The following is a 23,551-nucleotide window of genomic DNA, read 5'->3' as shown; positions in this document are numbered from 1 at the left end:
TAACTCCAAACCAAGCCAGAAACCCTTCAATCTCATTGCTAAATGAGCTCTTTGGAATTGAGCCTTTGAACCCCCCCCCCCCACCCCTTTCATATTCTAGTGGAGTTAGTTGCTTGATTCTACATGAAGCAATATAGAACTCAAGCAACTGCCTTTCTCATCAGCTAATTAAATCAATTGTTCATCCAGCTGCATTTAAAATGATTTATTAGAATGTCTCTGATGTCTTAAACTGCTGGCAGAAGCTCCAAAATGAAGTAAGGAACTAAGTGCGGAATATGACATCAAAGTGATTTATCTAAAAACATGATGCAAAGACAATGAAAGCACCTGGAAGTCCAGTATAATCTGTAACACTATTATGGGTCTATTTGAACCTTACAGGAAATGTGAAATGTAATCTTCTCACTGAATACTTACAATGTACAATGCCCGATCAAACGAGCAAACATGCAAGCATGTTGTTGTTTCAAATATGATACTGTTTCTGCAGAAAGAAACTGATGTTGGAGGTACAAATGCAAAATTAGACTTTATCAACAGACCTCAGCTGATTTATAATGATTTCAGTGCTATAGCAGGCCTCTTAAAAGCAATTCCCCATTGGCAACATTTATTGAATAAAATATCACAAGAGGCCATCTGCCTCATCTGTGCCCATCTACCCCTCTGTGACAGAATCCAACTAGTCCCCAGAGCTCCTCAAAATTTCCCCCTGCAAATCTTTATCTAATTCCCTTTTAAAAGTTACTGCATTGCCTGCTTTCACCAACCTTTCAGGCAGTGCATTCCAAAACATAATTCTAAAAATGTTTCTCTATACATTGCCTCTGGTTCTTTTGGCAATTACTGACACACACTTTCTCGTGTATTCCATCAAAACCATTAATGACTTTAGGCCTTCTTTTCTCAAGGGAGAACAAACCCTGTTTCTCTAATCTTTGTATAAGTCCCCCATTCTTGGTACTATTCTAGTAAATCTCCCACTCTCATTCTCCATACAGCTTTAAGATTGCTTTTAAAAAGTGGTCTGGACTTCCACATTACTCCAGCTGCTTTATAAAGGTTTAGCTTAATTACTTACTCTACATTACCTCTCTACTTTCTTCCTGGTAAAATAAATTACTATGTACTTTGCTAGGTTACATTTCATTTGACGTATGTCTGTTCATTTCCCATTTATCTCCTCCTTAAGTCAATTACAATCTCATAAATGTTTACTGTATTCTTGAGTCTTGTGACATCTACAAATTTTGAAATTATACTGTTACCCAAGCACAACTCATTAATAAAAGAGCAGCATTCCTGCACAATAATTAACATTTTGTTGAGCAACTTATTTTGTAACCCTTTTGAATGTTTTCTTCTGACACATGATTGTAATTTTAACATCTCCTGAAATGCCTTTCAGTAGACAGGTATAAGGTAGCAATTTACAGGAATGTAAGACATAGCAGTAGGCTGCTGTTTGGCTCCTCTAGCCTGCTCTGCCATTCAATAAGATCACTGCTTATCTAAACATTGACCTCAATTCCTCCTTTCTGCCCGATCTCCATAAACATCCATTGCACAGCCTTGAATATATTTAAAGTATCCAGAGCTCCCCGACGTTATTCCAAACAACATTGCAATGAAATTCCTTTCCTTAGTCTTCAATGCCTATCCATTGGTCTTGTGACCGTGATCCCACCGGTTTTATGCTCCTCCACCAGTGGAAATCTCATAGCAACCATGTTTATTTAACTTAATGGGGGAATGGGGTTAGTTACAGTACCAATCAAAAACTCAGTGTTTCAGATATATGATACAAGTGTCATTGAGCTTGACCCTCCCCCCCCATTGCCCGAGTAAGGAAAAAGACAGAGGAAAAGCCTGTAACTGGCCAGCAGAAAGTGAATCTAAGTTGTATTAGCTCATGATTGGGTTAAACAAAGCTCCACAAATCTTGCACTTTGTTAGGGAAAGATTGTAGCAAATACTTGCCAGGGGCTCAGGACCACTTAGCAGATGCAATACTTTCAACATGCTCTGAACCCTCGTGCCATGGCAATTTGCCATCTTGATGGCAGATTTGGAGAGAAAGAGACGTTTCTGTGCATCCCCAGCAGCTGTGCTTTATGGACTGTTCTCTGGTATACAGGGATGCAGACTGGTACAGCCCAGGCTGCAGGAGGACGTGCTGAGGGACGCATTGAAGCTCGGTGCAGCCAATGCTAAGGCTCTGTGGGGAAGGACCACAGTCTAGGCTCCTTCCGCTACTGCACATGGAGAGGTTGAGTAGGGCGCAGAAGCTCCTTGAACAATGGAAGGGGTATCACTTCAGGGAGCCACACAAGTGGCAATGGTGCTATGTTTGTTTGTGTGCTTTTTTTCTCCTTACGTTTTATACTACTGAATGTAACAACCATGAATGTTAAGCCTTTGCATTTTGCACTGTGTTCTTCCTTTATATATTTTTATTATTATGAATAAAGTTTATTTTTGAAATTGAAAAAAGGGATGATTAATTACTGCATCTGAAAGACTGTCAATTCTGTCAGAGGCCATGAGGTCTGACTAAAACCTGCTGGTCTTCACCCAAAGGTCTGTCTACGAACAGAGGTTGCAAACTAATGCACACCAAAGCTCAGGCATACATGCTTCAGGACACTTTTAAGGGAGGTGCATCCTACACAAGGACCTATGAAGAAAGACTAATATATCAGAGGTCCCAGTCGGTGTTTTTTTAAAAAAAGATTTTGTATAAATTACCACAAAATGTACTTATTACAGTGACACGGGCTGTAACTCTGGATGAAATAAAACGTTAATTTTGTCAATAAAAAAAAACAAGAAAGGTCGGTCTACTGCAGCCTACACATGTTGGGTACTTTATGCAACGCGCACAGATGATCACCATCTTCCAAAATTCTACAGATGACATGGATGAGTGAACTTAATGTGATATTTCTACATTTGCTGGCAACACAAAGCTGGAATGGATTGTGAGTCAGGATTATGGTTGACAATGTCAACCGTGATGACACATACACTAAATCCTATTTGCCTGCATTAGGCCTGTATCCCTCTACTCCTTTCCTACCCATATACTTGTCCAAATGCCTTTTAAACATTGTAATTGTATCTGCCCCTTCCACCTCCTCTGGTAGCTGGCTGCAGATAACCATCACCCTCTATGTGGAAAAACTTGCCCCTCAGATCTTGATTAAATTTCTCCCCCTTCAATTTAAACCTGTGCCCTCTGGTTCTAGATGGCCTGGGAAAAAAGGCTAACTATCCTATGACCTCAGTTTTATAAACCTCTATAAAGTCCAGTGAGAATGAACCCAGCCTATCCAATCTCCCCTTATAATTACACCCTCCAGTCCAGGCAACATCTGTCTTTTGCATGCTTTCCATTGCTACCACGTTCTTCCTGTCATGTGGTAACCAGAATTGTACACAATACTTCAAGTGTGGTCTAACCAATGTTTTGCACAGCTGCAACATGACCTCCCAACTCTTATACTCAATGCTTTGGCCTACGAAGGCAAGCATACCATACCATACATGTACTTCATTACCCTATTCACTCATGTTGCCACTTTCAGGTATGTTGGCCTTAACTGCAAGAGGTTTAGAGTACAGTGCAAGGAATGTCTTACTACAATTATACAGGGCCTTGGTGAGACTATACCTGAAATATTGTATGTAGTATTAGTCTCCTAATCTAAGAAAGAATCTAATTGCCATAGAGGAAGTGTGATGAGGATTTACCAGGCAACTAGCAAGGCAAGATTGTTGTACAAGTAGAAATTGGGTCAACTAGGCTTGTATTCACTAGAGTTTAGAAAGCCTCATTGAAATTCTTACAGGGCTTGATAGGCCAGATGCAGGGAAGCTTTTTCCCCCCGAACGGGGGAGCTGGTAAGAACTAGAGATCACAGTCATAGGTTATGAGGCAAGACATTTGGATTGAAATGAGGAGAAATGTCTTTAATCACAGGATGGTGAATCTGTAGAGTTCTCTACAATCCATTCCAGCTTTGTGTTGAGAGGCCTGATCTCTGAATATACTTAAGCAGAAGATAGACTTTTAGGCACTAAAGCTATCAAGTGTATGGGGAGAAACAGGAAATATGGTAGTGAGAAAGAGGATCAACCACGATTGTTTTGAATGGTAGAGCAGGCACAAAGGAGCTGAAAGGCCTACACCTACCTCTATTTTTCAATGTTTCTGTCACTAACATTGGTCAAAGTCAAATCTCTTTAGATTTAGTAGGGGAAAGGCTAACTGGCACAAATCCAGCACTTATTTTTATCCAATTCAATTTCACCACTAAGACGCTCTTCACTATGACATAGGAAAAAATATTTTTGATAAAGGCAGGTTTAAAAAAATACTTAATTAGTTTACCAGCCACAGTATGTTCCTCAAGATGATCATTTTTGGGCCCTAAATGGCACTACCTTTACTATACTTTCACAATTTATACTGTACACATTTGTAAAAGGGTTAGGTTTCTTCTGAAATATTGTCATGCACTTTGTCCTTTCCTTTTCCAATTCTCTCTTGTACTTTGAATTCAGCTCTGCTCTCTACGGAATTACAAATCTGTTATTGGTTATAAGCTGTAGAATAGTACAGCACAACAACAGGCCCTTCGGCCACAATGCCAATTTAAACTATACATCTGCCTGCACGTGGTCTATATCCTTCCACTCCCTGACTGTTTACATGTCTGTCTAAATGTTTCTGTTGTACGTTTCTACCACCTGCCCTGGCAGCATGATCCAGGCACCTGCCACTCTTTCCCCCCTTAACTTAAATCTACATCCTCTAGTATTTGACATTTCCACCCTGAGAAAAAGGCTGATTCGGTCCTATCTATGCTTCTCATAATTTTATACACTTCTATCAGGTCATCCCTTAGCCTCTGAAGCTCCACAGAAAATAACAGGTAACAGGAAGAATGTGCAGCTCCATTCCACATACAATATAGGGGGTGCAAAAGTCTGTACACAAAGCAAACTGATTAAAGATAAAGATCAACCCCTCCGTTCCCTTAATCCCATTCATACTAAACATCTTACATTTAAATATCATGCTGATAAATATAGTAAATTGTTCCTTCTACGGAACTGCCTGTCTTTCAAAACCACAGGCCACATCTTTTCTCAAATAACCTAAATTCTTCTCTCATTGAAACTCCCATCACATGAATTGACTGCTTCAATTCTATCCTAAGATATTCCAATCAGGATTTATCCCACACAATTCTAATTGAAATTAGAATCAACCTTTCAACTTCTCGTTAGCATTTGACACAATGAACCACAATGTCCTCTCGCACACTAGGGTGGGACTATCATCAAAAGAACAGGAGTTGGGCTGCTATTACTCAAAGTGCTCTTTCCACCATTCAATTAGATTGACCTCAAATCAAATAAAAATCTATTGATCTTGAGAGCTTCAACTGACTCCACAACCAAAATCTTTGAGCAACAAGTTCCAAATTTCCACTAAGTTGCATGAAAAATATTTCCCTTTCTAACCATTAAATGGCTTGGATTTAATCTGAAGTTGCACATGTGTGAGAAAATAACTAGGAGCAAGAGTACACCATGTGGCCCCTTGAGCCTGCTCCACCATTCAAAAAGATTCTGGCTGATCAGATCTTGGGCTCAGCTCCATTTTTCTGCTCGTTCCCACAGCCCTTGAGTCTACTACAGGCCAAAAACTATATCTCAGTTTTAATGATTCAGCCTCCATTGCACTCTGGTGTAAAGAATTATAAAAAAATAAATACTTATCTCTTAATTGACAGATCCCTTATTCCAAGATTCACCCTTGAAAGGTAACATCCCTCAGCATATACCATATCAATAGGATCACTTTTCATTCTTCTAAACTCTATTGAGTACAGGCTCAACCTTTCATGTCAACCCCTTCATCCCAGAACTCCACCTAGTGAATCTTCTCTGAACTGCCTTCAACATAGGTATCTCTCTTTAAGTAATGTTAAAACTGTATGGATTGGCCAGACCAGCACCCAATACAATTGGAATAAGACTTTCCCATTTTTCTACTCAATTCCCTTTACAATAAAGGCCAACATTCCATTTGACAAATTATTTGCTGTACCTGCATTCTACTTCATTAGGAGTTTGAGGAGATTTGGTATGTCACCAAAGACTCTTGCAAATTTCCACAGATGTACAGTGGAGAGCATTCTGACTGGTTTCATCACCGCCTGGTATGGAGGCTCCATTGTGCAGGATCAAAAGATGCCTCAGAGGGTTGTAGACTCAGCCAGCTCCATCATGGGCACAACCCTCCCCAGCATTTCTGAACAGTCCATGAACACTACCTTGTTATTCCTCATTTGCACTATTTATTTATTTTTGTAACTTATAGTAATTTTTACGTCTTTATGTCTTGCACTGCAGCCACAAAACAACAAATTACACGAGATACGTCAGTGATAATAAACCTGATTCAGCAAACCCTGAGACTGACACCAAAATGATTCTTTCTGTGTTGATGTACAAGGTCACCCAGATCCCTCCGTACTACAGGTCTCTCTCCACTTTAACAATTTCTTCACATTAATCAAATCTTTGCACAATCCGGTTTAAGAGGCATTCAAAGAGGTTCTTGAATAGGCAAGGCGTTAGATATGGACCTTATGCAGGCAAACAGGATTAATGTAGATTGACAAAATGGTTGTCATGGATGTGGAGGGCCAAAGAGCCTGTTTCTGAAATATACAATTCTATGACTCATTTTGTAGAGGAATAGGGGTCACTGTTAAAAACAGGGGAACAGGAACTTAAGACAGATGAGATGCAATTTCTTCTCGGACTGTGATAAGCCTTGGGAACTCTCTTCAAAGTGTGATGGAAGTACAGCCTTTGTATATCTAAAAGGCAGTTAGATATTTATAAACAAAGGGGTGAAAGATGACTGCTGGCAGATGGGGCTGCAGAATTGAGATAACAATCAACTCAGGCATAATCTTATTAAGTAACAGAATACGCTCAATGGGCTGAGTAGCCATTTCCTCCTCGGAGGGGAGGGGGGGGGAGGGGGGGGGGGAGGGAGGGGGGGGGAGGGGAGGGGGGGGGGGGGGGGGAGGGGGGGGGGGGGGGGGGGAGGGGGGGGGGGGAGGGGGGAGGGGGGGGGGGAGGGGGGGAGGGGGGGGGGGGGGGGAGGGGGGGGAGGGGGGGGGGGAGGGGGGGGGGGGGGGGGAGGGGGGGGAGGGGAGGGGGGGAGGGGGGGGGGAGGGGAGGGGGGGGAGGGGGGAGGGGGGGAGGGGAGGGGGGGGAGGGGGGGGGGGGGGGGGGGAGGGGAGGGGGGAGGGGAGGGGGGGGGGGGGGGGGGGGGGGGGGGGGGGGGGGGAGGGGGGGAGGGGAGGGGGGGAGGGGGGGGAGGGGGGGGAGGGAGGGGGGGGAGGGGGAGGGGGGGGGGGGAGGGGAGGGAGGGGGAGGGGGGAGGGGAGGGGAGGAGGGGGGAGGGGAGGAGGGAGGAGGGGGGAGGGGGGGGAGGGGAGGGGAGGAGGGGGGGAGGGGGGAGGGAAGGGGGGGAGGGAAGGGGGGGGAGGGGGGGGAGGGAAGGGGGGGGAAGGGGGGGGAGGGGGGGAGGGGAGGGGGGGGAGGGGGGAGAGGGGGGGGAGGGGGACGGGGGGATGCGGACGGACTCCGGGACGGGGCTCTGCCGCCCTCTCTGCCAAGGTCGACCCACCGCCATTACCCGCAGTCAGGCCCGGTCAAGGACATTGAGGCCGGGGGCCCATCCGCGCCACGGACCCCCCCCCCTACCCACCCACCCCCGTTACCGAACAACACCCACTCCGCAGCGGGGAGCCCACAACCGACAGCCCGACCTTACCGAGTGGGAGACGGCGGAGCGGAGGAGGCCTGACACCAACATGGCGGCCGCTGACTCCCAGCATCGACGCCGCCGCACAGCCTGGCGCGCAGTCCCTGCAATCGAACTCAGAGCGGGTCCACCCGTCCCGTTCCTCTGAGCTGCCTGTGCTGCATTGGATGCATCGTGCATTGCAAACGTGTATGTGCAGCATCTGATGTGCAATGTCGGGCAATTTTTTATTTTAAAAGTAAATAATATTTATAATAAAATATATGCAGAAGAAGAACACACTGCAATGCTCTTTACAATCAGTGTCATTTAGTCAATACATTCAGTGTTTCTAGTTCTATACATTGGTATTGTTAGCACTTTTTTTGTACATAGCACCATTGCCACTCATATGGCCCCCTGGGGTGATACACCCTTCTGCTGTTTGAGGGGCTTCCCTGCCAGACTCAACCCCCTGAATGCCCAGTGGGACCCTAGACTGTGTTCCTTCCCCACAGAGTCTTTGTATTGGCTACATCAAGCTTCAATGCATCCCTCGGCACATACTCCTGCAGTCTGGAATTTGCCAGTATGTAGCGTTCCCTTATGCATGTTCTGCATCTGATGTGCAGTGTCATTGCAAATACACTGGTGCCGCATCTGATGTGCATTGTCATGTTATCGGATGCACATTTATCAGATACAAATGCTGCATCTGAAATAAAAACAGAAAATGTTCTAAACACTTAGCAGGTCAGGCTTCAGTTGTGGAGAGAGAAACAGACAACATTTCAAGTGATGACCTTCTATCAGAATTAGTAAAAATTAAAAAACAACCATGTTTTAAATGGCAGTTAAGAGGGAGGATTGGAAAGCACAAGGGAAATGTTGGCCATAGGGTGAAGCGTAGGAGTAACACAAATAGTGCTGGTGCTGACTGAGAAAGCTAGTCAAGTGCAGGGTATCTGTCTGGCAAAGATGTAAATAGAATGCATCTTTTCTGCAACTTAAAGCATGCTTATTCTCTAACTTCTCCAGCCTGTGATGAAGAGTCATCAAATTCCACTGATGCTGCTGAATGCAGTTAGAGTAATGCTTTACAGCGCCAGCGACCCGGGTTCAATTCCCGCTGCTGCCTGTTTGTACCTTCTCCCCATGTCTGCGTGGGTTTCCTCCGGGTGCTCCTGTTTCCTCCCACATTCCAAAGATGTACGGGTTAGGAAGTTGTGGGTGTGCTATGTTGGCGCCGGAAGCGTGGCGACATTTACAGGCTGCCCCCAGAACACTCTACGCAAAAGATGCATTTCACTGTGTGTTTCGATGTACATGTGACAATAAAGATCTCTTATCTCTTATCTTATAAAACTATTTTCTCAGGTTTCCAGCATCTGCAGATTTTTTTATGTGCTGTATCCGATGTATACAAATGCACATGTGCTGCATCTTGTGTGTGCGCGTTTCACGTTTCACATAAATGTTTTTGTGCTGCGTCTCATGTGCACGCCCCATACAACAATGTACTTAATTTTAACAGTGGATCAGCCAACGAAGGGGAAGTGAAGCAGCCCATATGACTCCAAAATCTATTGTGCAAGAAAAACAAAGTCAATTTGCTCAGAAAGCAAAATCTATTTAAAGAGCAGAGGAAGCCGAAATCAAAGCAAATAATCCTGATAAAAACAGGACTTCTCCCCAAAAAATGCAGTGAGTGGAGGATTTTTATGTGTAAATTCCATCAGCCTATCTACAGGCATGTGGTTGCCAGTTCTGATTGACAGGCAATTACAATTGTCTGCACAGTAGTTGTTGTAGCCTTGTCACCTATTACAGCCACTGGGTTGAATGAAATGAATATTATTATAAAAAATATTGGAGAAGTTAGTGACAGTAAAAGCCAATAAATCCAAAGGATTTATATCCAAGGGTTTTGAAAGGTGTGGCTTTAGCTTTAGTTATTGTCTTTTAAAGCTCAGCAGATTTTGTCAAGCTTCTCGCAGATTGGTTGGTGGCAGCCATGATCCCACCCTCCAGAAAAGAAAATTTCAGTAGTGGGGGCCATTCTGGGAAATAAAGGAAAATCATGGATTGGAGTTCTGAGAGGACATGACTATGGATGGGGCATCTTGGTTGGCATGGACCAGTTGGACTGAAGGGCCTGTTTCTGTGTTCTATGGCTCTGTGGCTCTATGACTAGTAGAATGAATAAGAGGGAACGTTGAATGCAGTGTGTTTAAATTTACAGAACAAGGCTGGAGCACAGAGAGTTAGGGGTAGTGTAGAATAAGAGCGATTAACAGATAGAAAAGAAAGATTAGGAATAAAAGGGTCTTCCTCATGTTGGTAGGATGTGACTTGTGAGGTATCTCTACTTGTGAGGTTCTGGGATCTCTACTTTTTGTGATATTTATTAATGACTTAGATGAGAGGGTGGAAGGGTGGGTTAGCAAGTTTGCAGATGACACAATGATCAGTCGTTACAGAAGGATATTGATAGGATGCAGAGCTGGGCTGACAAGTGGCAGATGGAGTTCAATCCGGAGAAGTGTAAGGTGGTGCACTTTGGAAGGACAAACTCCAAGGCAGAGTACAAGGTAAATGGCAGGATTCTGGGCAGTGTAGAGGAGCAGAGGGATCTTGGGGTTCATATCCACAGATCACTGAAAGTTGCAACACAGGTAGATAGAGTAGTTAAGAAAGCTTATGGGGTGTTAGCTTTCATTAGTCGTGGGATCGAGTTTAAGAGCTGCGAAGTAATGTTGCAGCTTTACAAAACTCTGGTTAGACCACACTTAGAGTACTGTGTCCAGTTCTGGTCACCTCATTATAGGAAGGATGTGGGGGCTTGGAGATGGTGCAGAGGAGATTTACCAGGATGCTGCTTGGATTAGAGAGTATGGATTATGAAGAGAGACTAAAGGAGCTAGGGCTTTACTCATTGGAGAGAAGGAGGATGAGGGGAGACATGATAGAGGTATACAAAATATTAAGAGGAATAGATAGAGTGGACAGCCAGCGCCTCTTTCCCGGGGCACCGACACTCAATACAAGAGGGCATGGCTTTAAGGTAATGGGTGGGAAGTTCAAGGGAGATGTCAGAGGGAGGTTTTTCACCCAGAGAGTGGTTGGTGCATGGAATGCGCTGCCTGGGGTGGTGGTGGAGGCTGATACGTTGGTCAAGTTCAAGAGATTGTTAGATAAGCATATGGAGGAATTTAAGATAGAGGGATATATGGGAGGACGGGGTTAGATAGTCTTAGGAGTGGTTTGAAGGTCGGCACAACATGGTGGGACGAAGGGCCTGTATTGTGCTGTATTGTTCTATGGTTCTATGGTACTGCAGAGATCAGTGAGACTACACCTTGAGTTTCGATCTCTATACCTCCTTGACCTAGAAAGAGTGCAACAAAGATTCACCAGACTGGTTTCAGTGGTGGCCGATTTGCCATATGAGGAGAGGTAGAGCTGACTAATCCTGCATTCTACATCAAAGAATAGAATGAGAGGAGATCTCATTGAAACTTACAGAATTCTCAACAGGGTGGATGCAGGGAGGATGGTTCCCCTGTCTGAGAAGTCTAGAACAAGGGACCACACTCTGACAGTGTACCAAGAAGAGGAAATTTTCTTCACTCAGACGAATGGTGAAATTGTGATATTTCCTACCCTGGAGGCCTGGAAAAGTGAGAAGTGAGAAAACAAGTGTGTTTTAATTTGTAGAGAGGAGGAGGAGGGTTGGAGAGAATAGAGGAGAAGTCTGTGATAGAGTATGGAGCAAAGATTCCGGTTACTGACCGATCCCTGGTATCCAGGTCACACGGGTTTGAGAGAGCTTAAGGTTATGAAAAGTGCTATGTTGATGCTGGTTCTTTCATTTCCACTCTTCACAGAAGTACATTTCAGTTACTGAAACTTGTTAGTGTAACAACAAAATTTGCAAAAATGTAAAGTGAATTATTAGTAGCTAATAGATATATTTGCATCACATCCTTTTATATTTAATAAACTCCCAATACTTCAGCATTCTACCCAAGGAGTTGTTGACACGAACACTGGCTGGATGGTTCTTTGAAGAGTTTCACTTCTATCAATGGCAAAAGAAATGGAACATCCCAGTGACTCCTGGGAATCTCTGGACCCTGATCATTAAAGTGGAGAAGGAGCTTTTGTGATGGTGTGAGAACCTCAAGCCATGCATCAGGAGTACTAAGGAGCCCTGTGTAAGTAGTGGAAGGAGTGCATCACCTCATAGATTCTTACGGTCACCTCCTGCCCCATCTGTGGAAGAGTCTACAGTTCTCTCACTTGCTTCATCAATCGCTCAGAACATTAAAAAATGGATTTGCCCTCCATCCTGAAGAATGACCTGTAAAGAAGAAGAATATCAAAAAGCAACCATTCCAAGTGACGTGTCTAAATTTTCATAAAATTGAAACTGAAGGATTAGTAAAAGAAATGAATGAAGTATTTTTGGTGAGTAACTATTTTGTTTCTCTCAGTATCACCTCACATTAAGAAGCGGTTTCTACTGCCCTCTGGTGACAAAATTGGAAGTGCAGATTAAAAAACTGCAAGACTATATTCATATATAGTATTAAACAACATTCAAAGGAATCAGAGCAGCTTTAAGGTTATTAAACTGGAATTTTATAATAATTAAGATTTCTTTATAAGCTATATTGCTTGTTATATATCTCTTTCTCTTTTTTATGGGATAAAGTGCCATGGGCACCTGTCCTGTACTTTGCTGAAACTGACATAACTTAGATGCAAGTCCAAACAGTGAGCACTGGCAAGTTAGCCAACTGTGGGGGGGCATCACAGTGTTATCAAAGACTGTAGATGTAATTACCAGATATGGTCACAGGACGGTATTCAGAAGCGGGAAGCTAGCAGATTTCTTCTCTTCCTTCCATATCAGGGGTGGTGATATCTGAGCCCCTCTATATTGAGATCATTTAGCTCAATGTCTTAAGATTTTTCTAATATTCTTTAATTTTCTGTGGACAGTGCAGATACTTACATGAAATTACATTTGCAATGCACACACTAATTGATGCATGTCTAATGCCTGCCTATCATGGAGGAACTGGATGCATTGCCGACTGCCGAAGAGCTGAGTAAAGCCATCGATAGTCTGGCCACTGGGAAGGCACCTGGATTGGACAGCATTCCACCAGAGGCCATCAAGTGCGCAAAGGGTGTCCTACTAAACCACCTGCACGAACTACTCTGTCAGTGCTGGAAAGAGGGAGCAGTGCCGCAGGACATGAGAGACTGCAACATCGTCACCCTATATAAGAACAAAGGGGACAGGACCGACTGTAACAACTGCAGGGGGATCTCTGCTGAGCATCGCCGGGAAAGTTTTCGCCCGTGTGGTCCTGAACAGACTGCAGAAAATTGCCGAAAGGGTATATCCTGAACCTCAGTGTGGCTTCAGGTCAGAACACTCTACAATCGACATGATCTTCTCCCTTCGACAGCTACAAGAGAAATGCAGAGAGCAAAGACAACCCCTCTACGTTGCTTTCATTGACCTCACGAAGGCCTTCGACCTTGTGAGCAGAGACGGCCTGTTCAGAATCCTCGCCAGGATTGGTTGTCCCTCGAGGCTCCTCAGGATAGTTCAGTCATTCCACACAGATATGAAAGGCGTCGTCCAGTTTGACGGCTCTTCTTCGGAGGCCCTCAACATCTGCAGCGGTGTGAAGCAGGGCTGTGTGCTTGCCCCCACCCTGTTCGGCATCTTTTTCGCAGTCATGCTGAAGCACGCCTTTGGAGCATCAACATATGGTGTCTACCTCCACACCAGATCGGACGGGAAGCTGTTTAGTCTGTCCCGGCCAAGGGCGAAAACCAAGGTTCGTGAAGTACTCATCAGGGACATGTTGTTTGCAGACGACGCGGCACTGGCAACACACTCTGAAGAGCAACTGCAAAGCCTCATGGACAGCTTCTCAAGAGCCTGCCAGGACTTTAGGTTGACCATCAGCCTGAAGTAGACAAACGTTTTGGGTCAAGGTGTTGAGCACACCCCTGCCATTACCATCAACAACTACGAGCTGGAGGTAGTCCACGAGTTCACAAACCTTGGCTCCACCATCACAGATAGTCTCTCCCTAGACTCCGAGATCAACAGACAGTTCGGACGAGCAGCCTCAATGTTCTCCAGGCTGGCAAAGTGAATCTGGGAGAACAGAAAGCTGACAACATGCACCAAGGTTGCAGTCTACAGGGCCTGCGTCCTCAGCACGCTGCTTTACGGCAGTGAGACCTGAAGCCTCTACTCCAGACGGGAGTGGTGTCTTAATGCCTTCCACCTTCTTACCCCGAGACACATCCTGGACATCAAGTGGACTGACAAAGTCACCAATAACGAGGTCCTGACCCGTGCTCAGATACCCAGCCTCTTCACCCTGCTTCAACAACGCCGTCTCCGCTGGCTGGGCCACATACATCACATGCCAGATGGGAGGATCCCGAAAGACCTGCTGTACGGGGAGTTGGCCTCCGGCAAGAGAGCACAAGGACAGCCCCATCTTCGCTTCCAAGATGTCTGCAAGAGAGACATGAAGTCACTGAACATGAACATCGAGAGGTGGGAAGAAATTGCAAGTGATCGCTCTCACTGGAGGCTAGAACTACGCAGAGGTCTGAAACGAGGAGAAGAGAAGCGGAGGCTAGCTGCTGAAGAAAAGCGCACTCGCCGGAAAAGCAGCACCAAAGCAACATAGGAGGACAGCGCCTTCAAGTGCAGTCGCTGCAGCCGAGACTGTCACTCCAGTGTAGGCCTCTACAGTCCTAACAGACGCTGCTCTACCACTACCGACTGAAGCAAGACTCTCCATGCACAGATCCATGGTCTCGCGAGACTAACTGATGCCACCACAATAAATATTATTGAATCAGCCTCAGCTTTCTGGCTTCCAGCTCATTTTGTATAATGATGATGTGTACAGCTGTACGTTCCTGGCCCTTGTTTCCAACTTTCCACGCTACTGAGTTGTGCAGTAACCGAAACAATTGGATCATTATCCCAACCGCGCTGTAACTGGCCTTGAAAGCACAGATGACACTGGAACTGGAAATGCAGTAACATTAAAGATTTTTTCTTTCTCCTTTCTTTGTGTTACAACTCTTTTATATAGACCAACTAGAATGCCCTTGACAATACAAATTTGCTTTAAAAAAAATGAAGCATGTTTTCTTTGTAAATTTAATAAAGCAGCTCTTCTAATTTCCCAATGAACACTGGATTCATTGATGTGCTGCAAAGTCATACAGGTCAGTTCCATCTCAAAGTTGTTCCCAGTCCTGGGCTGCCTGAACTGACCTCTGTTGAGACTTTAATGAAAGCCTAAAAATTAAACTCAAATTCCATAGGTTCTCGAGTGAAACTAATTAGTCAGGGTATCAAGGGATATGGGGAAAAGGCCAGGAATTGGGGCTAGATGGGAGAATAGTTTAGCTCATGGTGAGGTAGCGGAGCAGACTCAATGGGCCGAATGGCCTACTTCTGCTCCTTTGTCTTATGACCTTGTGAAAATATATCACGCAATTCCTAGTCCGCTGAACTTTGATGGAAGATGCACATCTATTGATAATCAAGATTGGGCTTAATGGATAGGAAAGTTTCAGAGGGATATGGGCCAAACGTGGGTGGATGGGGCTAGCTTAGACAGGCATCTTGGTTGACAATGACAAATTGGGCTGAAGGACCTGTTTCTGTGCTGTATAACTCTATGACTCCATATAGCTATAAAGTCTTCCCTCCCTCAAATGATCAAATATTCAATAACTGGCCTAATACAAGGCCACTTTCTTAAATTATTTTTCAGGATCTAGCATCTCTAGCATTTATTACCCATCCCTAATTACCCTTGAGAAGGTGGTTGGGGAGCCAGCTTCTTTGACTGCTTACTTCCATCTGCTGAAGGTACTCTCACAGTGCTGTTCACTAGGGAGGTCCAACAAAGATGATCCATCAGGAATACATTTACAGGTCAGGATAGTGCGCAATATGGGAGGGAACCTGCAGGTGGCAGTGTTCCCAAGCACCTTAAGCTCTTGTCTTTATTGGAGGTCGGTTTGTGAGGTGTGTCAATGTAAGTCTTAGTAACTGCAATGCATTTTGTAGAGGGTAAGCACTATCATCAGTGATGAGTGAATGCTTTGGGTAGTTGTTGGGTCATAGAGTCATAGAGTACTACAGCACAGAAAAAGGCCCCTCAGCCCATCTAGTCCATGCCACCTGATCTTCTGCCTAGTCCCATATACCTGCACCCGGAACATATCCCTCCACACCCCTCCCATCCATGTACCTATCCAAACTTCTCTTAAATGTTACAAGTGAACCTGCATCTGCCACTTCTGCTGGCAGCTTGTTCCACACTCGCACCACCCTCTGAGTGAAGAAGTTTCCCCTCAGATTCCTCTTAAATATTTCACCTTTCAGCCTAAACCTATGACCTCTAGTTCTAGTCTCACCCAACCTCAGGGGAAAAAGCCTGCATGCATTCACCCTATCTATACCCCTCATAATTTTGTATACCTCTATATGATTTCCCCTCATTCTCCTGCGCTCCAGGGAATAAAGTCCTAACCTATTCAACCTTTCCCTATAACTCAGGTCCTCAAGTCCTTGTAACTTTTCTCTGCACTCTTTCAAGCTTATTGATATCTTTCCTGTAGGTAGGTGACCAGAACTGCACACAATACTCTAAATTCAGCCTCACCAATATCTTGTACAACTTCAAAATAACATCCCAACTCCTGTACTCAATACCCTGTTTTATGAAGACCAAAGTACCAAAAGTTCCCTTTACGACCCTATCTACCTGTGACGTCACTTTCAAGGAACTATGGACCTGTATTCCCAGGTCCCTTTGTTCTACCACACACCTCAGTGCCCTACCATTCACTGTGTAAGTCTTACCCTGGTTTGTCCTCCCAAAGTGCATCACCTCACACTTGTCTGCATTAAATTCCATCTGCCATTTTTCAGCCCATTTACTTAGCTGGTAAAGATCCTGCTGCAAGCTTTGCTAACCTTCCTTGCTGTCCACTATGCCCCCAACCTTGGTGTCATCCCCAAATTTGCTGATCCAGTTTAATTACCACATTATCACCTAAATCATTAATATAGATGATAAACAGCTATGGACCCAGCACCAATCCCTGAGGCACATCACTCCAGTCAGAGAGACAACCATCTACTACCACTCTCTGGCTTCTCCCACTAAGCCAACCTTGAATCCAATTGACTTCTTCACCCTGAATGCCAAGCGACTTAACCTTCTGGATCAGCCTCCCATGTGGGACTTTATCAAAGGCCTTGCTAGAGTCCATGTAGACAACGTTATAGGTTTGGTTAGACATGACCTACCAAGGCATGCACGGTTCTGGTCATTCTCTCTTCTACCCCCCTCACCCCCCTCCCCCCCATCAGGCAGAAGAAACAAAAGCTTGAGAACACGTACCACCGGGCTCAAGGACAGCTTCTATCCCACTGCTATAAGATGCTTGTACAATAAAGATGAACTCTTGATCTCTTAATCTACCTCACCATGGCCCCTGCACTTTATTTGTCTACGTGGACTACTGTAACACTATAATCTGCATTCTGTTTTTTTTTCCCATTTGTACTACCTCAATGTACTTGTGTTTGGAATGATCTGTCTGAATGGCGTGCAAACAAAAACTTTTCACTGTATCTTGGCATAGATGACAATAATAAACTGATCACCAATTGGTTACGTCAAGTTTCTCAAGTATTGTTGAAGTTGCACCCAACCAGGCAAATATTGCACCATATTCCTGACTTGTGCCTTGTAGATGGTGGAAAGTCCTTCGGGTGTCAGGAGCGGAGTCATTTACCATAGGATACACAGTTTCTGACCTGCCTTTCTGGCCACAGTTGTGAATGAGGTACTGGAGTACTATGGAATTCTGGCATTTCCTTTTGGAATTACCTGTTTAAACCTCTCCAAATCTATATTTTCAACTCTACCAGCTCTTATGAAAATTACAATGGGCACTCCATGTTTCTATGATACTGTCCCTCCTCATTCCTCTTGAACTCTCTGCAGCTATTAGTGAGGTTGACCTCTTCCCTCCCTTCCGTGGCCTCCCAGCAATCCTCCTGCTAAGATGGAGTTGCTCTGACCCAGCCAAGTGTGGCGATATCCATCTCATTCCTGACCTGGCTCTGCAGATGGTGGAAAGTCTTTGAGAAGTCGAGACTTGAATGCTCAGTGCAAGGTACCCAGCCTCGGACGTAGAGTTATCTATGTGGCTGAAGACACAAGAGACTGCAGATGCTGGAATCTGGAACAACACACAAAATGCTGGAGGAACTCAGCGAGTCGAGCAGCATCTGTGGAGCGAAGTGAACAGTTGACATTTCAGGTCTGAGACCTGATATGTTTGTTCTTCATCAAGAGACAAACTTCGCGTGGGTTTAACATCTGAACATTTTTAATAACCAACAACAGACAGGCTTGCTTTCCCTCTCTTTTTACAGCCACTTCCTATTCCCCCATGTAACCCCCTTGCATTGCCCACTGGGAACTGTAGTTCTTTATTATAACTACATAATAACACATAATAACGCAAGACCCTTCATCTATGTGGCTGATCTGGGTAAGCTTCCTGTTCAATGATGACCCCAGACTAGTTATGCCATTGGATGGCAATGGGAGATGGTCATCGCCCGGCATCCGTGTGATACAAATGTTCCTTGTCACTTCAGCTCAGGTCAGAATGTTATCCAGGTTCTGCCACACGCAGGCACAGACGGCTTCATTCTCTCAGCATTGGCAATTCAGCTCAGCCTTCTCCTCAACAAACTCTTAAGGTATCCACTACCTGACCATACGGCAGGAAAGGGGTCCAGGTGAAGACCCCTCTTTCATCTCCTCCCTCCTCTGCTGCTCAGCGATTGCTAACATTGGGTGAGGCTGCACAGTCGGCTGCTTGTGGAGGATGTAGCAGCCACCACGAACCTGTCCTGTTTTACAGACCGCCTGTATTTCTTATGGGGTTTGCAGTCTGAATAAGAAATCACATGGTTTACGGCCCAGACTATTGCTGCTGAGACCCCCATTGAGATCTGATGTTATGGGAGTTCTCCATGTCCACAAATCCGTCTGAGATCAGGCACTACCAGGACAACCTGCTCTCTCCTCCCTTCCCCTTCTCACTGCACTTGGTTGGAAGAGAGACTGAAAGGGGAAGCAGGTGACAGGGGGAGGGGAGAGTAGGAGAGGGGTGAGTGGGAAAAGTGGAAAGGGACAGAGAAAGGGTGTGTGGGGGAGAGAGAGAGAGCAGGGAGAAGGGCAGTGAGAGACCGAGTGAGATGTCTACAGGGGTAGGGCAACATGAAATGAAGGCCTGACCCTTCCTAGGCATGGAGACCAGACTTCCATAGTTTGATTTACTGAGTGTTCCCCTGCTACTGACTTGGGTCGGCATTCCCACCTCACTCTCTCTCTCTTTCCTCCCGCTCTCACCCTCTCTGTTCATCAGCCCCACCTCTAATGCTCTCCTCACTGCCCGTACCTCCCTCTGACCACACTTCCTCTCCCCTTCCTTCTCTCCAACCCCACTCCTGCTCCCTCTACTCCTACTCTCCCCCCTCTAGTCCCCCAGTCCCTACTCTTGCTTCCCTAGTTCCCACTACCCCTTTCTCTAAACTCCCTATCACTGTCCCCAACCCCTGAACCTCCCCCTCTCTCAAAGATAAAGCATTTTCCTTTTGTGCTATTCAAAAATATTGGCATTCCATTATTGTGTTACAATGTGGTCAAATCTGCAATTAGCTGATGATTATTTCTTACATAATTGCACAATTAATTGCAAATTTAATCATGACAGCCTAAATTACAATGTTATAACGTTAAAGGTGTCGATAATATCGTTACATTATGCTGTAATGTTATACTGTTAATAGTGGATACAGCAACTGATAAACTTATTTTTTTTGCCAGATTTCAGTTAATAGGCTTGTCAAGGTTCTTTATTTTTCTCTATCATATTTTTATACCGTTACTTTCTTTAACGTTACGTATGGAAATTTGCTTTTTGAGTCACAGACATTATTCTTAAAGGCTGGAAGCATTTCTTAAGAATTTGAAAGATGTTGTATGCAAGTTGGGCTCCAAAAGGAGATACAAGAGATTCTGCAGATGCTGGAAATCTGGAACAACACACACAGTATGCTGGAGGAACTCAGCAGGTCAGGCAGCATCCATGGACGGAAATGAACAGCCGACGTTTTGGGCCGAGACCCTTCATCAGGACCGGCAGGAAAGAGAGCAGCAGCCAGAATAAAAGGGTGAGGGGAGGGGGAGGAGCACAAGCTGGCAGGTGATAGGTGAGTCCAGGTGAGAGGGGGAAGGTAGGTAGGTGGGGGAGGAGAAAGTGGAGTGTGGGGGGGGAGATACCCGTGGAGGAGGGGGTGTGGGGGGGGGAGATACCCGTGGAGGAGGGGGTGTGGGGGGGGGGAGATACCCGTGGAGGAGGGGGTGTGGGGGGGGGGAGATACCCGTGGAGGAGGGGGTGTGGGGGGGGGGAGATACCCGTGGAGGAGGGGGTGTGGGGGGGGGGGAGATACCCGTGGAGGAGGGGTGTGGGGGGGGGGAGATACCCGTGGAGGAGGGGGTGTGGGGGGGGGGAGATACCCGTGGAGGAGGGGGTGTGGGGGGGGGGAGATACCCGTGGAGGAGGGGGTGTGGGGGGGGGAGATACCCGTGGAGGAGGGGGTGTGGGGGGGGGGGGAGATACCCGTGGAGGAGGGGGTGTGGGGGGGGGGGGATACCCGTGGAGGAGGGGGGGGTGGGGGGGGGGGGGAGATACCCGTGGAGGGGGGGGGGGGGGGGGGGGGGAGATACCCGTGGAGGAGGGGGTGTGGGGGGGGGGAGATACCCGTGGAGGAGGGGGTGTGGGGGGGGGAGATACCCGTGGAGGAGGGGGTGTGGGGGGGGGGAGATACCCGTGGAGGAGGGGGTGTGGGGGGGGGAGATACCCGTGGAGGAGGGGGTGTGGGGGGGGGAGATAACCTGTGGAGGAGGGTGTGTGGGGTGGGGGGGGGAGATACCCGTGGAGGAGGGGGTGTGTGGGGTGTACGTTGGGGGTAAATATTGGGGTGGTGTGTGAGGGATACATCATACGGGGTTGTGTGTGGGGAATACATACAGGGGGTGAGTGGGGGATATGTACGGGGGGAGGGTGTGTGGGGGATACATCATACAGGGAGGGGGGTTTGTGGTGGATACATATGGGGGTGTGGGGATACATTATAGGGGGTGGTGTGGGGTGTACGTTGGGGGTAAATACGGGGGAGGGTGCGTGTGGGGGATACATACGGGGGAGGGTGCGTGTGGGGGAGACATACGGGGGAGGGTGCGTGTGGGGGAACATACGGGGGAGGGTGCGTGTGGGGGAGACACATACGGGGGAGGGTGCGTGTGGGGGATACATACGGGGGAGGGTGCGTGTGGGGGAGATACATACGGGGGAGGGTGCGTGTGGGGGAGATACATACGGGGGAGGGTGCGTGTGGGGGAGATACATACGGGGGAGGGTGCGTGTGGGGGAGATACATACGGGGGAGGGTGCGTGTGGGGGATACATACGGGGGAGGGTGCGTGTGGGGGATAAATACCTGGCATGTGTGGGGAGGTCAGGGGGTAAATACTGGTGGATGGGAATGGCGGGAGGAGGTAAATTCCCCAGGGACGGGTAGATACCAGGGTGAGGGACGGGTGAGTAGCCTGGAGGACAGTGGTTAATGTAGAGGGGAGGTGGAGACAACATGGTGGGGAGGGAAAAAGGTGAATGGTGGAGGGTAGTAGCAGGGATTAGCCCAGAGGGAAGTGGGGGATAAGTAGCAGGGAGAGGATATGAAAGGTAAATACTAGGGAGTGGGGGAGGGGGAGTATTGAGGGCAAGGACAAGGTAGCCTTGGGCAGAGGTGGTGGAGAGGTGCAGTGACTACACCAGGAGAGCGAAGTGCTGACCTCTGGCAGTTTTGGTTGTTCAGATGAAGGGTCTCGACCCAAAACGTCGAATGTCCACTTCCCCCAACGGAGGCTGCCAGACCCACTGATTTCCTCTGGTGCTTTGTGTTGCTGTGTTTTGGATGCTTCAGTCTGTTGAACCAGTGCTACCTGTCCAGAGACATAGAACATTACAGCACACTATGGACCCTACGGCCCACGATGTGTCGACACTTTATCCTGCTCTAAGATCTATCTAACCCTTCCCTCCCACATAGCCCCCCATTTCTCTATCGTACATGTGGCTATCTAAGAGTCTCTTAAATGCCCCTAATGTATCTGCCCCCACAACCTCTGCGGGCAGTGCGTTCCACGCACCAACCACTCTCTATGTAAAAAAAACTTACCCCTGACACCCCCCTTATACCTTCCTCCAATCACCTTAAAATTTTGCCCCCTTGTGTTAGCCACTTTCACCCTGGGAAAAAGTCTCTGACTGTCCACTCAATCTATGCCTCTCATCCTCTTGTACACCTCTATCAAGTCACCTCTCAACCTCCTTCTCTCCAAAGAGAAAAGCCCTAGCTCGCTCAACCTATCCTCATAAGACATGTTCTCCTATCCAGGCAGCATCCTGGTAAATCTCCTCTGCACCCTCTCTAAAGCTTCCACATTCTTCCTATAATGAGGTGACCAGAACTGAACACAATACTCCAAGTGTGGTCTAACCAGAGTTCTTTGGAGCTGCAACATCACCTTGCGGCTGTTGAACTCAATACCCCGACTAATGAAGGTCAACACACCATACGCCTTCTTAACAACCCTATCGACCTGCGTGGCAACCTTGAGGAATCTATGGACATGGACCCCAAGATCCCTCTGTTACTCCACACTGCTAAGAATCCTGCCATTAACCTTGTATTCTGCCTTCAAATTCGATCTTCCAAAGTGTATCACTTCATACTTTTCCGGGTTGAACTCCATCTGCCACTTTTCAGACCAGCTGTGCATCCTATCGATGTCCTGTTGCAACCTACAGCAACCTTCTACACTATCCACAACACCACCAACGTTCATGTCATCTGCAAACTTACTAACCCACCCTTCCACATCCTCATCCAAGTTATTTATAAAAATGACAAAGAGCAGGGGTCCCAGAACAGATCCTTGTGGAACACCACAGGTCATTGACCTCCAGGCAGAATATGCTCCATCTACCACCACTCTCTGTCTTCTATGGGCGAGCCAATTCTGAATCCACACAGGCATGTTTCCCTGGATCCCATGCCTCCTGATTTTCTGAATGAGCTTTTCATGAGGAATGTTATCAAATGCCTTGCTAAAATCCATGTACACCACATCCACTGCTCTACCTTCATCAATGTGCTTTGTCACATCCTCAAAGAATTCAATCAGGCTCATGAGGAATGACCTGCTCCTCACAAAGCCATGCTGACTGTCCCTAATCAGCCTATGCTTCTCCAAATGCCCATAAATCCCATCTCTCTGAATCTTCTCCAGTAATTTGCCCACCACTGAAGTAAGACTCACTGGTCTGTAATTCCCAGGGCTTTTCTTGAAGATGTCCTTCATGGTGGGGAGGGTTGTGCCCATGATGGAGCTGGATGAGTCTTCAACCCTCTGCAGCCTCTTGTGATCCTATGCATTGGAGCCTCCATACCAGGTGGTGATGCAACCAGTCAGAATGCTCTCC

The 23,551-nt window shown here is 46.6% G+C and overlaps 1 protein-coding gene across 1 annotated transcript in view; it reads right to left on the bottom strand.

Moving 5' to 3' along the window:
• The window catches only part of LOC127567175 (NADH dehydrogenase [ubiquinone] flavoprotein 2, mitochondrial-like), a 36,874-nt gene extending 28,887 nt beyond the window's left edge, over window positions 1-7,987 (bottom strand). Inside the window, exon 1 of the mRNA XM_052009871.1 lies at window positions 7,871-7,987. Within this exon, the coding sequence (XP_051865831.1) occupies window positions 7,871-7,912 (42 nt within the window). The 5' untranslated portion in view covers window positions 7,913-7,987. The remainder of the gene's footprint in view (window positions 1-7,870) is intronic.
• Between the last annotated feature and the right edge of the window lie 15,564 nt (window positions 7,988-23,551).

Source organism: Pristis pectinata, unplaced genomic scaffold (genome assembly GCF_009764475.1).
Source record: "Pristis pectinata isolate sPriPec2 unplaced genomic scaffold, sPriPec2.1.pri scaffold_156_arrow_ctg1, whole genome shotgun sequence".
NCBI lineage: Eukaryota > Metazoa > Chordata > Chondrichthyes > Rhinopristiformes > Pristidae > Pristis > Pristis pectinata.
This window is presented reverse-complemented; position numbering and strand designations above follow the sequence as displayed.